The sequence below is a fragment of the Neoarius graeffei genome, chromosome 10 (assembly GCF_027579695.1).
Source record: "Neoarius graeffei isolate fNeoGra1 chromosome 10, fNeoGra1.pri, whole genome shotgun sequence".
Classification (NCBI taxonomy): Eukaryota; Metazoa; Chordata; class Actinopteri; order Siluriformes; family Ariidae; genus Neoarius; species Neoarius graeffei.
The window spans coordinates 23,375,117-23,392,758 of NC_083578.1; the positions used below are offsets into that span (position 1 = coordinate 23,375,117).

The 17,642-nt window shown below is 43.6% G+C and overlaps 1 protein-coding gene across 6 annotated transcripts in view; it reads left to right on the forward strand.

Moving 5' to 3' along the window:
- tmcc1a (transmembrane and coiled-coil domain family 1a) overlaps positions 1-17,439 on the forward strand; it is a 109,186-nt gene extending 91,747 nt beyond the window's left edge. For 5 of the 6 annotated variants that reach the window (XM_060931565.1, XM_060931568.1, XM_060931563.1 and 2 more), the window contains exons 2-5: positions 5,509-5,757; positions 6,171-6,829; positions 10,377-10,512; positions 14,343-17,439. In XM_060931565.1, the coding sequence (XP_060787548.1) occupies positions 5,509-5,757; positions 6,171-6,829; positions 10,377-10,512; positions 14,343-14,657 (1,359 nt within the window). In that variant the 3' untranslated portion in view covers positions 14,658-17,439. The remainder of the gene's footprint in view (positions 1-5,508; positions 5,758-6,170; positions 6,830-10,376; positions 10,513-14,342) is intronic. The other variant, XM_060931564.1, reaches the window with a different exon arrangement.
- Positions 17,440-17,642: the final 203 nt, after the last annotated feature.

Genomic DNA, 17,642 nt, shown 5'->3' on the forward strand with positions numbered 1-17,642 from the left:
GAATGCATCGTCGTAGACAGCACCACTCTGCTGCTGGAACTCAACATAAACCTTGCATAGGTTTAACATGGACTATCGGGCGTGAAGCCAAAATATTGGAAATTATGATACACAAACCCCTTTGTTCATGTTCATTTGAGCCGAGCTGCATTCGGAATTTTTACTAGCCTACTTACTGCCGTGGCAACAGCTACAGCATGTGTCCAGAAGTTCAGAAAAAGTCACGTCACTCACTCACATCGCATACAAACCAGCAATGGGCTGAAATTTATTATAAAAGGCACCAATCGAATAAATCAAGCATTTAGTCTGGCGCGATTGAGGCACCTGCGTATACAAAATACATGACATGCAGCCATTGGGTTAAGCCCTACCATGCACTCCTTCTTAAAGACTTGAGTTTTTTTGGATGTACAACATTTTTGGATGTACAACTAAACAGGAAGGCCACAAAGATTATGAATTTCAAATCATATATATATATATATATATATATATATATATATATATATATATATATATATATATATATACAGGCGGCACGGTGGTGTAGTGGTTAGCGCTGTCGCCTCACAACAAGAAGGTCCGGGTTCGAGCCCCGTGGCCGGCGAGGGCCTCTCTGTGTGGAGTTTGCATGTTCTCCCCGTGTCCGCATGGGTTTCCTCCGGGTGCTCCGGTTTCCCTCACAGTCCAAAGACATGCAGGTTAGGTTAACTGGTGACTCTAAATTGACCGTAGGTGTGAATGTGAGTGTGAATGGTTGTCTGTGTCTATGTGTCAGCCCTGTGATAACCTGGCGACTTGTCCAGGGTGTACCCCACCTTTCGCCCGTAGTCAGCTGGGATAGGCTCCAGCTTGCCTGCGACCCTGTAGAAGGATAAAGCGGCTAGAGATAATGAGATGAGATATATAATACAGTATGTGGTGAAATTATCCGCGTAAGGATGACCAGGCAGGCGATTATATCAGTTCTGTTGCCCTTGGTGCTGCTACAATGAACGCCCGGAAATCACACACACACGCAACTTTTTTTTTTTTGAATCTCACCTCGGGAGAAGTGGGTGGACAGCGTACCCCCGCGTACCACGCCCACTACACCCCTGGGCAAAACCAAAATAAACAAACCAAGGTTTGGTTAAGAGTCCCAGTGGGTGCAGGTCACATCATGTCGCTCTGATCTGTTCTGTACATTCAGTCCACTGAAACGCGTTAGTCACGTGTTGTGCTGCTCGCGCCTGAAACCTTTGAAGATGTGACCTGAAGGCAATTCACAGTTCGGTTCGGGTTCACAGGTGAACCCGGAGCCTTTACACAATCACAGCACACTCGCTTTTCAAACAGCACCATGACTTCTGACACAAACATGCCGAAATATTACGCCATGAAATGTTTCAACATGACTGTTTGTTTGTGTCAGTATTTTTAATAAGACTGTGGCATCCCAAGCAACAAACTTAAATAGACTCGTAGGCTATGCTACAATTCTGACACACTCGACATTAGCCTATGGAGTGCTTGCATGTGACGTCACAGCCGATCCAGATTGTGACAGACGCCATCTTGTCGGTCAAACGCCATATTTCCGCCTTCTACTTCTACTTCTGGTTCTACTTCTGCTTCTACTTCTACCTTTTCTTCTGGAAAAACCTACGATATACAATTCTACTACAACGGCTGCGGCTACAAGCTTTCCCTACCTGTGCACTTTTTTATGTTCTTTGTATTTCTGCGTGTTGTTCGTCTGTACCGGACTTCAATATCCACTACAACCGTATGGACTTACTGGACATTGGTTTCCAGCAGAAAATGACGGTTTGTAGCGATTTCCATCGCATGCACAACATTCCGGACGAGATAGCGAGACCAGCGGGGTCTCCGTGGATTGTTATCGGAAGCAAAGCGAAGGAGGCAGCGCCGGGAGAGGAAGCAAAAGCGAGGCTGCAGAGCCGGCCTGTTGACTAAGCTCAGAAAACAGCCACTCAAATCTCCACTGCTAAGCCTCTACCTCTCCAACGCCAGATCCATGGTAAACAAGACGGACGATTTGGAATTACAGCTGGAATTACCTTATTCTATTCTATAATTGGCTGGTCAGTGCTATACTCAATACTTAAGTGACTTACCCATCCAATGAGGATTATTTTCTTGTTTACAAGATGCCACATCTGAGTCGCTGACAAATCCTGAATTTCTGTAAAGATAACTGTCCAGAGATTTATAAGCACGCAGTGCTTCACCACTGAACAGCGAGGGAAAGTTAATGAGGTAATTATACACGTCTGGGTATTCCGCTGGCAGTTCCATATCCACTGACACGGTCGTGAAAACTCCGTCCGGTAAGCCCTAAGGGTCACTAATCTGTAGGTCGTTTATTTTAGACATATATCTAGTTATCTGTTCATTAGAAAAATGAGCCATGTAGTCCGTCGGTTGAAATTGATCCATTCTGTACACGAGTGCAGCAGTATTCAGCTGTGTTTTTTACTGACAAGATGGCGGCTGTGTACTTTCCGGTCACGTGACTGCAAGATCTCTATAGAGTGCTTCGAGGTCAGTGTGAACCCAGCGGCGGCCATATTGGAAGTCAAAGGTCGCTGTGTCAGTGCATTGTTGTTGTTCAGCGAAGCAAAAAGGGGTGACAATGCCGAATACGTGTCTCATTGTTGGCTGTAGTAGCCGGGGGGAAAGGGTGGCAAAAGCTTCCATAGACTCCCTAAAGTCGTGACTAACCAGGGAATTGCAGCACAGGAGAAAAGCGAGTGGAGGAGACGACAGTGGCTGGCTGCCATTAACCGATCAAATTTAGGACAACTTAACTGTATCCAGATTTGTTCTGATCACTTTGTGACAGGTAGGTTAATATTGTCTTGAATTTCATAGTTACTAACCTAGACGCCGGTAGCATCCAGTATGTCGGCTGTTGTGTGACCGTCGTTCTTTCCCTCAGTCTCGTGGCCGCTTCAACATAAAACAACAGGGAAGCAACATGGGAGCAACATTCCCCAAGTCCAGCAATGCAGTTGCAATGTGCACACAAAATAGCATGTCTCTTGTCAACTACTATCCAGGGGTGTAGACTAGGCTGGGATAGTCTCTGCGAGTGTAACACTTTCCCTCTGATCACTTTTGTCTCTCCGTCTTCAGCAGTCAACACCGACACATCTACATTCCCAATGAAACGTAACTTCTCAGCATAACGCTCCCATGCCTGCTTATCCAAACTTTCACAGTAGTGCTCCATCACTTCAGATGTCTAAATTCTTAAAAAATCCAAGCTTCTAAGCCCTCTAACGCGGAAACGAATCGGTGAATGTGTACTCTGAGCGCTCTGGAGCGAGTGACTTCCAAGATGGCCGCGCGCACACAGTGTTACTATTTTTAGCATCATCTCTGAGCACTCTATACAGTGTTTTATTTCTTTTTTTTCGCAGTCCGGGTGCCATCAAATCCTGCGCTCTGATTGGCTGGCGAGCGTTCACAACAACAAACATAGTAGCAATTTTTATAGTATCAACATTTATCTTTTTTTTAATAAGATTTATAAGATTATCAAACATCTTATAAATTTCTGCCAGCATTTCTCAGGAGAATAGCATTAATTTCTGTTTTGGTCTCATCCATCCACAAAACATTTTTCGAATAGCCTTCTGGCTTGTCCACGTGATCTTTAGCAAACTGCAGATGAGCAGCAATGTTCTTTTTGGAGAGCAGTGGCTTTCTCTTTGCAACCCTGCCATACACACCATTGTTGTTCAGTGTTCTCCTGATGGTGGACTCATGAACATTAACATTAGCCAATGTGAGAGAGGCCTTCAGTTGCTTAGAAGTTCCCGTGGGGTCCTTCGTGACCTCGCCAACTATTACACGCCTTGCTCTTGGCGTGATCTTTGTTGGTCGACCACTCCTGGGGAGGGGAACAATGGTCTTGAACTTCCTCCATTTGTACACAATCTGTCTGACTGTGGATTGGTGGAGTCCAAACTCTTTAGAGATGGTTTTGTAACTTTTTCCAGCCTGATGAGCATCAACAATGCTTTTTCTGAGGTCCTCAGTAATCTCCTTTGTTCGTGCCATACTACACTTCCACAAACGTGTTGTGAAGATCAGACTTTGATAGATCCTTGTTCTTTAAATAAAACAGGGTGCCCACTCACACCTGATTGTCATCCCATTGATTGAAAACACCTGACTCTAATTTCACTTTCAAATTAACTGCTAATCCTAGAGGTTCACATACTTTTGCCACTCACAGATATGTAATATTGGATCATTTTCCTCAATAAATAAATGACCAAGTATAATATTTTTGTCTCATTTGTTTAACTAGGTTCTCTTTATCTACTTTTAGGACTTGTGTGAAAATCTGATGATGTTTTGGGTCATATTTATGCAGAAATATAGAGAATTCTAAAGGGTTCACAAACCATCAAGCACCACTGTAAATAATATGACGGTAAGGGAGAGCGGGGAGACTTGGGACAGTTTGTATTTCCATAAATTAATGAATGGATGGATGAATTTCAATCTATCAGGCTTTAGATCATATCAGAAGTTAGATGTTGCCCTTTAAAGTAACCAGGGGTGCTGATCCGATGTCAGGATTGGGGGGGGGACACAAAAGTGATTTTTTTTTTTTTTTTTTGCCTGTATGGAACTCATACCATGCAACCATAAATCACAACTTCGTAGAGGCTCGCCACATCATTCAGAAAGTACTGCACAGGGAATCATTTGTCTGAAAATACATTTATTTGTACAATTTTGAATAATTTAGGGGATTTTTATTGGAAGGGACAATTCATGTTTTTCAGAAATTGGGGGGGGTCATGTCCCCCTCGTCCCCCCCCCCCCCGGGATCTGCACCCAGAAAGTAACCTACTTCCTTTGGAGCCAAGTAGCTGGGTACTGCAGTAAGGTTTATGCAGTTCAATATTTTTATCAACCAAAATTTGTATTTTCTACTTCGCAGTCTACCTCCATTCTATGGTGTAATGTACACTGGTGAATTCAGGATTTGTTAGGAATTAAAGTGTGTAGCCTGGAGTTACCAGATATAGTATTATTTATTAAACTTAAATTCTGGAGGGAAAAATCATTGAAGGATTTTTTTTTCCCCCTAAAATGGCCAGGTGGGGAGAGTTGGGACAGTTCATCATGTTAGTTTTTTTTTTTTTTTCTTGTGGTTTACAAATATAAAATAGTTTCAAACTTTGTTGTTAAAAATTTGGGCGTGTACCTGCATGAGGATTAAACATACATCATACATCCTGATTTACAGCTTCAAGGCTAATACTGTCTAGTTGAGGAAGTCTTTCTCATATGGTTTGTTGTCATCTTTGGTGAAAGTCACAGTGTCGACTGTGAGGCCCCGGCCTCATGCTTACGGAAGTGGTTGACTGCTTTTACTGTCAGCAAAAAAAAGAAAAGAATTCAGATGATCTTTTTTTCAATGATCTCTTTCATTCTTTATTGCTATTTCTCTAACCTCCCATTCTCTGTCTGTTTCAGATCGAGAGGCTGGAGGGCAGTCTGGCTCAGGCAGCACTCTGCAGTGTGGACGGCTCACAAGCTGGGTCAGAGGATTCGGCGCTCGACCCCCAGCGCACGCGGCAGGCCATAGCACAGCTCCAGCAGAAGATCCTGAGGCTGACGGAGCAGTTGCGCATCGAGCAGGCAGCGCGTGATGAAAATGTAGCTGAGTACCTCAAGCTCGCCAACAACACCAATGACAAGCAGCAGAGTTGCCGGATTAAACAGGTACAATCTCATTGGTTGCCTGAATTTAAAAAACCGTATCAATTTACTCTGTTTACAAATGAGGTTATTTTCAGAAACTAGCTGCTGGGTTCCATGAATTCAGCCTCATTACACACTACCCAGATTTAGCATGTTGCACCAAGAACAAGTTTCACCACAGGCATGTTCTGTTTTAAAATTCCTGCCCAAATCCTCTTGGCCGATAATTGCCTTAGCATGCTGCTTTAGGATTCCTAGCTATCGTTAAAGTGTGCTAAGTGATCGAAGATGTAGGAAACAAACAGTCGTTTTCAATTTGCATCACTTTTTCTCTTCTTCTGATGCTCCCTCATGTGTTAAATTTCTTTATATCAGGATCAGCAAAACTGATTTTAAGATCCTCGTTCGGTTCTTTCTCTTTTCTCTATTTTCAGGTCTTTGAGAAGAAAAACCAGAAGTCGGCGGCAACTATCGCACAGCTGCAGCGCAAGCTGGACCACTACCGGCGCCGGCTCCGTGAGGCTGAGCACGGTGGCGACGCGGCACGCCAACACAAAGGTGTGCTGCGTGATGTTCAGCAGGGTCTCCGTGACGTGGGTGCGCGGGTTATCACAGGCCTCAATGACGGCGTGGTGAACAGCGTGCGCGGCGGCCTGTCCAGCTTTTCGCACGCCACTCACACGGCGGCCGGTGCTGTGGCCTCGAAGCCACGTGAGATCGCCTTGCTTCTGCGCAGCCGCTTCGGCAGCGCCGACAACATTAGCGTGCTGAAGGATGGAGAAGATCCTAACGGTGCCAACACCAGCGGGCACTTACAGGGCAGCCCACGGTTTGGCAGTGAGGAGGACTGCTCGAGCGCAACATCGGGATCAGTTGGTGCCAACAGCATGACGGGCGGGGTCGGCGGGCCACCGAGCTCTAAGGGGAACACACTAGAGCGGGGGACTTGTATGGGTATGGAGATGCTGATGCAGGAGGTGCACGAGCTCAGGGAGGTTCAGGCACGTCTGGACGAAACTCTAGAGGAGCTGAAGGTCCATTACCAGCGGGACTATACTCTGTCCATGCAGGCGCTGCAGGAAGAGCGGTTCAGGTAAGATATTTTCTGAATAGAATCAATTTCATGTGTATATTTAATAAAATACTGTAGCATTTATTTATTTATTTATTTATTTTTCAATCTGGTCTCTGTCAACCGTGTCTTTTATCATATTTTGCGTTGCAGACAGTAATTGCTCTGTACTAAAAATAATTAACAGTTATTCCATGAAATTGAGGCTACGTTTACATTAGACCGTATCTGTCTCATTTTCTTCGCGGATGCACTGTCCGTTTACATTAAACCGCCTGGAAACGCCGGGAAACGGGAATCCGCCAGCGTCCATGTATTCAATCCAGATCGTGTCAGCTCCGGTGCTGTGTAAACATTCAGAATACGCGGATACGCTGTGCTGAGCTCTAGCTGGTGTCGTCATTGGACAACATCACTGTGACATCCACCTTCCTGATTCGCTGGCGTTGGTCATGTGACGCGACTGCTGAAAAACGGCGCGGACTTCCGCCTTGTATCACCTTTCATTAAAGAGTATAAAAGTATGAAAATACTGCAAATACTGATGCAAATACTGCCCATTGTGTAGTTATGATTGTCTTTAGGCTTGCCATCCTTCCACTTGCAAGTGGTAAGTGATGTGCGCTGGGATCACACACACAGCGGCTCAGTCCCGAATCACAGCTTGTGCACTTCACTCGCGCGCTGTGTGAGCTGCGCAGGGCCGGAGTGCGCACCCTCCAGAGGGCACTCGCTGTTCAGGGCGGAGTGATTTGGAGCGCAGGATGCCTGCGGAGCCGAGCGTATCCGTGTATTGGTATTGCTGTGTGCACGCAAATCGTGTATTGGCGTTGCTGTGTGCACACTAATCGTTTTAACAACGTTAATCTGATGATCCGCTGATACGGTCTAATGTAAACATGGGCTTAGTCATACATGAGCTGACAGCTGATGAGGTGTGTAGCATCGAGTTGGCTATAAGCCATGTATGACGAGATTGTGGATAGAATAAAAGTTATTTCGTTGATTCACTGGATTTTGAGAAACGGAGCATTTTTATTTTTTTTGCAAATTCGATAAATAAAAACTTTATACAAAACGTCCGACAAAAATAATTTCAGCTTAACGAACCGGACTGTAGCAATTTGTGAAAAATGCTATAATAATTCTTGAAAAATAAAAAAAAGAAGATACGTTCTTACCATCAAATGCTTTTTATTCCATATTTTGTTGTTGTATTTTTTTGGGTTTTGTTTTCAAGTCAAGTTTTTATTTCGTCCTCGGTTGGTTCAGCAACACGCTCCACTATTTCGTTTTTCTCTACTCACGGTATATGAGCTGATATCCTAGTAGTAGAGTAGCCAATCAGAGCATGCGATTGCTCATGTTCAGTGAATGTGGATAGAAGAAATGCATTTATAATAGAGGCCTAAGAGCAGGAAGAAGACCGGTTTTCTCATTGTTCATTGTCGCAGTTTCAGCCAGATGTTCCTGGAATCATTCACATTGCTACAGTGCTGGAAAAGCTGGTTTAAACTAAAATAGAACTGTCCTTCATTTGACAGCCTCTCATGTCTGGTTTATGCTCATAACTTTGTTAGAATGTTTTAAAAATTGATTTCTCTCGTTTTCAGATGCAGGGAAATAAGCCAAATTCATAGTCCATAGTAATCACTCAGAAACTACTGATGCACTGGATTAACCTTTAAACCATGCTCACGTTCGAGGCTTTAATGGCTCAATTTATTCTTTTCACCAACATCACCAAGATGTGAATGAAACACGTTCCTGAAACGATTCCCATTCACACGTTTTCCAAATCAATGTCACATGCAGGATCCAAATGGATCAAGAATTGAAAAAAAAAAAAAACAAATAGCAAGACGGTCTCATTGCAGTAGCGAAATGAAAGCCGTAGCATGGCAACTACTATTTACTCTGGAGTTTCAGTAGCAGCTGGCCAGCTGTTCATAATATGTGCTGGGAGTGCACCGTGTTTTGGGTTCCCCCCCCATGCAGAAATTCAGATCAAAACATTCTCACGAGTAGCCATGCGTCAGATGTATGTATTTAATCTCATTCTCATCTCATTATCTCTAGCCGCTTTATCCTGTTCTACAGGGTCGCAGGCAAGCTGGAGCCTATCCCAGCTGACTACAGACGAAAGGCGGGGTACACCCTGGACAAGTCGCCAGGTCATCACAGGGCTGACACATAGACACAGACAACCATTCACACTCACATTCACACCTACGGTCAATTTAGAGTCACCAGTTAACCTAACCTGCATGTCTTTGGACTGTGGGGGAAACCGGAGCACCCGGAGGAAACCCACACGGACACGGGGAGAACATGCAAACTCCGTACAGAAAGGCCCTCGCCGGCCACGGGGCTTGAACCCGGACCTTCTTGCTGTGAGGTGACAGCGCTAACCACTACACCACCGTGCTGCCCTCTAGGACACTATATTAAATCATTTTAAAATTAGCTTTGAAAAGATTCAACTTTTGTGTCTCCTTAATAGATTCAGATCGATTTAAGAGAAAACAGTCTAACCTGAAAAGAAACAGCGCTTGACTGAGATGGAAAAATTGCTGATTAAAGAGAAGATACGTTGTGATGGAATTAGATTTTTTTTTAACAAATGATGACAAAGCAAGTGTGATTTCTGCTCTCTGTATGACTGTTTGTTTACCAAGCGCTTCTTCTGACTGTAATATTTTTCCTTTGTAGTATTCACACACCAGTTGCTGATGGAAAGATTACTAACGTCACCCATTTTTTTTGGTCCAGTTTTTGTGAATTTCCTGACTTTTTTTTTTTTTTAACATTTGGATGGAAAGAAAGAAAGCTAACTGTTACCATTCTAAATTCCTCTTTAAAAAAAAAAAAGGCTGGAAGAGAAGGCCGGCTAAGTGGGTGGAGGGAGGGAGAACTCAAAGTAGAAAAGGAACGACAAAAGGATTTTTCTCCCTAAAATGTCCAGCTGTGCTTCCACACTCTGTTTTTCCTTCGGCTAAAAATAGTGAGAATGGCAGAACAGATATTTAATAAAGGCGACTGGTATGTGTGCTCGACCTGCAGTGTGTACTGACACAAGTCAGGTTCTTGACACTGTTTCTCACAGACTGATCTCTTTAAGTGACTTCTCAGCACGAAAAGCGGCAATATATATATATTTTTTTTAATATAAACCGCAATCGTTTCCGTGTTAAAACGCAACTGCTTTAGAGTGAAAAATAGAAGTCACATTTCCTTTCTGAGATGACTATGCTCAAAAATGATGGCTGTTCACAATTGAGAAACAGAAAAAAAACAAACGAACCGCAGACTGTCCCCACAAAGTCAAACCTGTGATATTGCTCACTTTGTGGGGACATTTGTTCCTCAGCAAGATATAAAAACATGCCCTTTCTCAACACTTAGAATGTTTTGCCACAGTGTTTTGTCATTTCAGTCTTTCCAGGAAATGCTTTCCTGGAAGTTCTCAGTGTTATTCCTGTCCTGGTATTCTATGTAATATACAGTTGACTGTGTGGTAGATTTGTGTGTGTGTGTGTGTAATAGTTTGGGATGGGTGTGTTTGTAGGTGTGAGCGGCTTGAGGAGCAATTAAACGACCTGACGGAGCTCCACCAGAATGAGATTCTGAACCTGAAACAGGAACTGGCCAGCATGGAAGAGAAAATGGCTTATCAGTCCAATGAGAGAGCTCGGGACATACAGGTGTGTGTGTGTGTGTGTGTGTGTGTGTGTGTGTGTGTGTGAGAGAGAGAGAGAAAGAGTGAGTGACTTTCAGACCAAACATACTGAGTGTAATGCAGGGTGGATGTTCACAGTGTTGTTTTATAGCCAGCAATCCTGTTTAAAAGTAGATTACGCCCTCTAGTGGTAAAATCCAAAAGGTGCAAAAGATCGTATCATTTCTGACTTGTTAGTTGTTCGTTATGGCCCTTTTCCACTACCCTTTTTCAGCTCACTTCAGCCCGACACGGCTCACGTTTCAACTACCTCAGAGCAGCACGACTCAGCTCGCTTCAGCCTTACTCAGCACCCAAAACTCGCACGGTTTTGGAGTGGGGCTGAAGCGAGCCAAACCGAGCCGAGTGGGGCTGGGGGCGTGAGGAGACACTCCCCTGTGCACTGATTGGTGAGGAGGAGTGTCCTCACACGCCCACACACCCCCGCGAGCACGCTGGGATCTGTAAACACCGTAAACCCGGAAGAAGAAGAATTACGAGAATTTCTGAAGCCTTATGCGCCTCGCCTCATCTATACGCTCTTGCCAGTATCTGTTGGCGTCAGGGCTTTGAACCGGTTCAAGGAACGAAAACCGGGAACTTTTTCTATTTCACATGGAACAGAAACGAAACCAGAAACTTTATTATTTTTTATGTTCCGGAACAGAAACGCTTATTAAAAATAATGGGTAACCGGTTAATACCGGTTTTTATTTCGTTCCTCAAAGTTTCCGTAGCCTACAAATAAAAAAGCCATTCTTCTCCTGCGCAAGTTTCTATGACCCGCTGGGGTTCACTTCCTGTGTGACGGTCGCTGACTGAATGGAGAGAGCGGGAAGGTGGACTACTATCACGTCTCCACGTGATAATAAGTGAATTACTGAGTGTCTGAGCAAAGAAGAGCCTGAACGTTGCAACCTCCCTATTGGCTGTTTGTAAAAATGTATCAGTTGTTGCCCCTCCCACGGGAATCATCGCGGGCTCGAGAGACGAGACCTGACGAGTTAGTTCGTTGGTAGCAGAACAAAACGTCTGGACACAAATCGGGTTTTCAAAAAAGGAAAGAAAATAAACGGAGGGTTGAAAATACAAAAAAGGAGGCAGAAAATGCAAAACGAGTTTTAAGGTAGGACAAATGTTTACTTTTCTGAGGCAGCCCGCCGTGGCTGCAGGCTTTCAGTTGTCATTGAATGGTTACTTTTCTGAGGCAGCCCGCCGTGGCTGCAGGCTTATTGATTATAGCCCATTTAGTTAAAATAGTTGATATAAAATGTTTATAGTTATAGTTATGTGATGGTTGTCCTGATTTAGACTGGTGTTTTGTTTTTTTTTTGGGGGGGGGTTTGCGCGATTTTGCACCCGGGTCCAGATTAGGGCAGAACCGGCCCTGGCTACATTTCAGGTGTAGTTTGTTTTATGTATGTATGTACTTGCATAGATGTGTACTTGGTCTTCCAATATGGCGCCAAACAAAATCTCGCGGCGCGGTGACGTCATGCGGTAGCCCTCTATAGGGCCTGACTAGCCTTTGGTAACGCACTCAACGAATTATCTTTCATTTTTGGCACTTTTTCTGTTTGTGTAGATGGGAAGACATACTGAGAATCCAAATCGCCAACGTTTGAAATAATAATTGTTTTGAATTATTTCTTGTCTTATTTAATGAAGGTTGTAATAGAATTAGCCTACATTTGGCTTAAGCTGGATGAGACAGAGACATAATTTTATAGCCATTTGTTAAACAGCTGACAGGGAACGTAATTAACCGTTCCGGGAACGAAATTTTTTTGTTCTAACCGGTTCGGGAACGTCTATTTAATGGTGGAACCCAAAACCGGAAACGTTAAAATTCCGTTTCTGTTCGGAACGAACCAGGAGGAAAAAATTTCTGGTTCAAAGCCCTGGTTGGCGTTGTCGGTGACAACAAGCCACAGCACCAAGACCAGCAACACTAACGACTACATGTTTATTGTTTACTATCCGGGTCATGAGACTACCGCTTAAAAGGTCACTGATGTCACTGTTTGCGCCGCTTAACGACATCACGTGACGTCCACCCATTTTCGCTAACTCCACCCAATGTGTCCACCCACTTCCAGCCAGCACGGTTCAGTGCGGTTGTAGTTGAAATGCAACCTCAACAGCCCCACTCAGCTCGACTCAACCCAACTCAGCACCGCACAGCTCAGCCCAACTCAGCCGCGTTGGTAGTGGAAAAGCGGCATTACTGATCAACACTTGAGCCAGTTGCTAACTAATATGAACCGAAACATCAAATTCAAACTTCTAATTGTATTTATACCACGCCGCTGTTGAATTCTCGCCTCTGATTAGCCAGAAGTCGTTGATTAATTTTAAATAACAGCAGCTCTGATGGCGGGCGGTACGGTGGTGTAGTGGTTAGCGCTGTCGCCTCACAGCAAGAAGGTCTGGGTTCGAGCCCCGTGGCCGGCGAGGGCCTTTCTGTGTGGAGTTTGCATGTTCTCCCCGTGTCCGCGTGGGTTTCCTCCGGGTGCTCCGGTTTCCCCCACAGTCCAAAGACATGCAGGTTAGGTTAACTGGTGACTCTAAATTGAGCGTAGGTGTGAATGTGAGTGTGAATGGTTGTCTGTGTCTATGTGTCAGCCCTGTGATGACCTGGCGACTTGTCCAGGGTGTACCCCGCCTTTCGCCCGTAGTCAGCTGGGATAGGCTCCAGCTTGCCTGCGACCCTGTAATGAGCAGCTCTGATGATAGTTCCAGCTGCAAGGCAAACCCTGCGCTCATTCTAAAACCTTACCGTTTCTATCGTAACAGATTAAACACACAAAGCATTTTTTTGTTGTTGTTGTTTTTTTTTTTAAGTGTGTGGTGGAAGGAGTGATGTAATGCTCTGTTCAAGGCGAAGTTGCAACTTGTATTTCCCCGCCTATAACTGACCACAGAAAACTTGAAATTTCAACTTGTCAACTTGCGGTAGGTGGTGTAGTGGTTAGCACTGTCGCCTCACAGCAAGAAGGTTCTGGGTTCAAGCCCAGTGGCCGACGGGGGCCTTTCTGTGTGGAGTTTGCATGTTGTCTGCGTGGGTTTCCTCCGGGTGCTCCGGTTTCCCCCACAGTCCAAAGATATGCAGGTTAGGCTAACTGCTGACTCTAAATTGACCGTAGGTGCGAATGTGAGTTACCCCGCCTCTCGCCCATGCACAGGATAAGTGGTTACGGATAATGGCTGGAACTTGAGATAGCCTTCTCAAATACTAGGCTCGTCCCTGTATACAGAGCGATTTCAAATCAACATGGACACACACGCAGACTGTGAACAGTGTAAAATACCACTTCTGTACTTTTAAATGAGTTTATCGCACTATTGGCTTTAGATCAGTTAATATACAGACAAAGTACTTGGTTAAAACTCTGACATTGACTGCATACTGATTGCTGTTTTGCAAAGTTGATCATCAACACTGCAGTTATCACTAACCAACTGTTCTCCGCTGTTGTTGCTGTACTACAAATTCAGTCCAAAATGTTGCATGAATGTTTGAAGCTCACTGTAGAGGAAGAGTACCAGTAGCCACTCGGGCCTGTAAGTGTAAAGTGACGTGAAAATAGCTTTCTAAGAGCTTTATGTGTGCTGACATAACAAACACATACATACACAAGACACACGTTCACGGAGGCGCCCATGGTTTTATTTCCTCTTCGCATGTTAAATATGCCGAGATGATAAATGACATTATTTCAACTTGTAAATTACGATTTCGCAAAAGCAGCGCAAGCATGACTGTCAGACACTTCTGTAATCCATATCCACGTGTGTATCTTTTCCTCCCTGCAGGAGGCGCTGGAGGCCTGTCAGACACGCATCTCAAATATGGAGCTACAGCAGCAGCAGCAGCAGGTCGTGCAGCTCGAGGGCCTGGAGAACGCCACAGCGCGCGCCCTGCTCGGCAAGCTCATCAACGTCCTCCTCGCCCTCATGGCCGTCCTCCTGGTGTTCGTGTCCACCGTGGCTAATTGCGTGGCGCCCATGATGAAAACGCGCATCCGCTCCTTCTCCACGCTCCTCCTCCTCCTGCTCTTCACCTTGCTCTGGAGGAACTGGGACGCCTTCTCAGGACACACACTTCGCTTTCTGCACGTGCCGAGATGACGACGCGTCGTGCAGCGGTGCTTTGAACATCAGGAAGTCACAGCCAACCGTCAGCCATCAAGAGACGGGAAAATAATCTGTGAAAAAATAAACTTCCTTTTTGAAAGGAAAAGGTGTATACGTTTACATTTTGGAAGTATGAATTAAGTCAGCCTTTTCTTGCGGCACCTCTTTTATTAGGGCGTTGTAATAAATAATAAACGATATTCCATCGATTTTATAACAAATTTTGTTTTATAGTATAATCAGTTGTATGTAGCATCAAAGTCCTACTACTGAAACAGGTCATGGGAATTTATCTGGACGTTGCACTCGAACTTTCCACCCCATCACTGCCTTTGGTAGATTTTTAGTAAATCTTACTGGCTGCCTTTAAAGGGGGCGGGGTGTATGCACTTTGAGCTATGATTAGCAGTGTTAGCCTACTCTTCCATCACTGCACTGGATTTAACATTGAAGGGGGAACCTGAACGGACTCATGGACATACTTGAAGAGAGTGGTACTTTAGGGACCTTCTGTGCTTCCATATTGTTTCTATTAGCAATGTATTACCACTTTCAGGAACTTTATAGTATATGAATGATTTAAAAAAAAACTATATATACGAATTAATGTTAAATGAATGAGTGAGTTATTGAATGAGGCACTACTGTTGTGATTGGAGCCTGTTTACCATATGATATCAGAGAAAGTGCTTCAGATCCTCAATTAATCTGACTTAAATGAAAAAAAACGTCTTATTTCTGCTGAATATTTAAGTTATTCCACGAAATTGAGTCGTACATGACGATAGATAACGAGGCGCGCAGCAAGATTGAGTGGAATAACTGTTTTTTTTTTCGCGGTCCAGTTTCCATCAAATCCTGCGCTCTGATTGGCTGGTCCCACGGTACGGACCCCGGATATGGACCTCTGGCAACTCGCTCGTTCACAACAACAAACATGGTAGCAATTTTTGTCAACATTTATCTTTTTTATAAGATTTATTTATAAGATTTTTATCAAAGATCTTGTAAATTTTTGCCAGCATTTCTCAGGAGAATAGCATTAATTTTACAGCATGGATAGCGATAATGACAGTGTTCACAGTGAAAGCAAGTGTTACTACCCTGAGGAAGAAGAAATAAAAGAAAACATTTCAGGAGAAAGCTACAAACCTGTAACTGTTGCTAACGCCGAGCAAAAACATGGCTGAATCCTGAATGACTCAATTTTGTATAAATAGGGGACTACATAGGCGGCAAAATGTAGTTTTTTTCCTGCCATGGAAGTGCACTTGTATACCGAGGAGGAAGCCATTTGCATTACAGCCGTGAATGAGGATTCAAAATGGCGGCTCGGCTCGGTTTTCCCTTTCGGGCGCTTTCGTTTTCTGTTAGAATTTGGTAAAGAAAAAAATAAATATATTATTTACCAGCTTAAGGTCGGTCCGTATGGTGAAATACCGTGACCTCGGCCTTGAATACTGACCTCGGCCCAGAGGGCCTCGCTCAGTACTTTCAAGACCTCGGTCACGGTATTTCACCATACGGACCTCCCAGCTGCTAAATAACAACATATATATTTTATCCACATTCACTGGATTTTGAGAAACGGAGCGTTTTTATTTTTTGCAAATACGATAAATAAAAACTTTTTATACAGAACATCCGCTTAGAATGTAAGCAAACTGGTGAAATGATCGTAGCAATTTGTGAAAAATTCTATAATTATATTAATTCTTGAATAAATAAAAATTTAAAAAAAGATACGTTCTTACCACAAAATACTTTTATTCCACATTTTGTTCCTTTTTTTTTTTTTTTTTGCATTTTTTTGGGTTTCGTTTTCGAGTCGAGTTTTTATTTCGTCCACTGTTGGTTCAGCAGCACGCTCCGCTGTTTTGTTTTTCTCTACTCATGGTATATGAGCTGATATCCTCGTAGTAGAGTAGCCAATCAGAGCGCACGATTGCTCATATCCGGTGAATGTGGATAGAATAATGCGTTATATCGAAAAGGCCATCAGTAATTAAAATCTTCTTATTAGTGTATTGCATTGGTGAAAATTTAAACTTGTACACATCTGCGGAAGGGGACTACATCCAGTATTGGATCGCATCAGTTTTTGATTGGTGTTCGACCTTCATTTTCTTTGAGCGAAATCATTTGTTTTGGTCGGCTAATCAAAAACCCGATAATATTAGATTTGCCAAAGCTGCCATTTTAGGGAAAATGCTGTTTAAGCATTTCAAGGTGAGGACAGGACATGGGACTGTCCTCTGTAATACCTCGAACAAACCTGAGTATCGACAGAATTAATAGAGGAATATTTTATAATCGTAATTCAACTATATTTAAAGGCACAGCTGTCTAAAATGAGGAGTGTTTTAATAAATCCTTTTGGGATATAGTATAAGTGGAGGTGTTTTAAAAATTTCTTTTTCCATGTGAGCGATTATATGCCGAGCTATTAACATTTGTTACTGTACTTAAATATCTTTTATAGTATTCGATCAAAATGTAACCTGTTAGTTGTCCAATTAAGCCATGGATAATTGGTTTAGCTACTTGAATAATAAATCAGATTAATTAGTATAAATCTTTGAATCTCTCTCTGGTGACACAGGTGGACAGGCTCTAGGTCTCTACACTGTACAACTGTTTAACCTTGACCCTGAAAAGGTGTGAAACAGTCGGAGGTGTGTGTGTATGTGTGGGTAGGTGGGTATGCATGCTAAGCAACTTCAGTGCCTTCGGATGTCTGTATGCCTGTAATAAAAAGCATTCCTGCCTAGACAAAGACGTGTGTGCATCGCTGTGTGATCATTCCGAGCTGATTCCTGTTGTGAAGCCATATGTCACTCAAAACAATTTTGTTGGCGCATTTATCCGAGAAAGATTTGCACAACCAGCAGTCATAGGATCATTTTGGTAACAGGGTTCTTGCACAGTTCTGGAACGTATGGAACTAATTAAGCACTTGTTCTCAGTCCTGGAATTGGA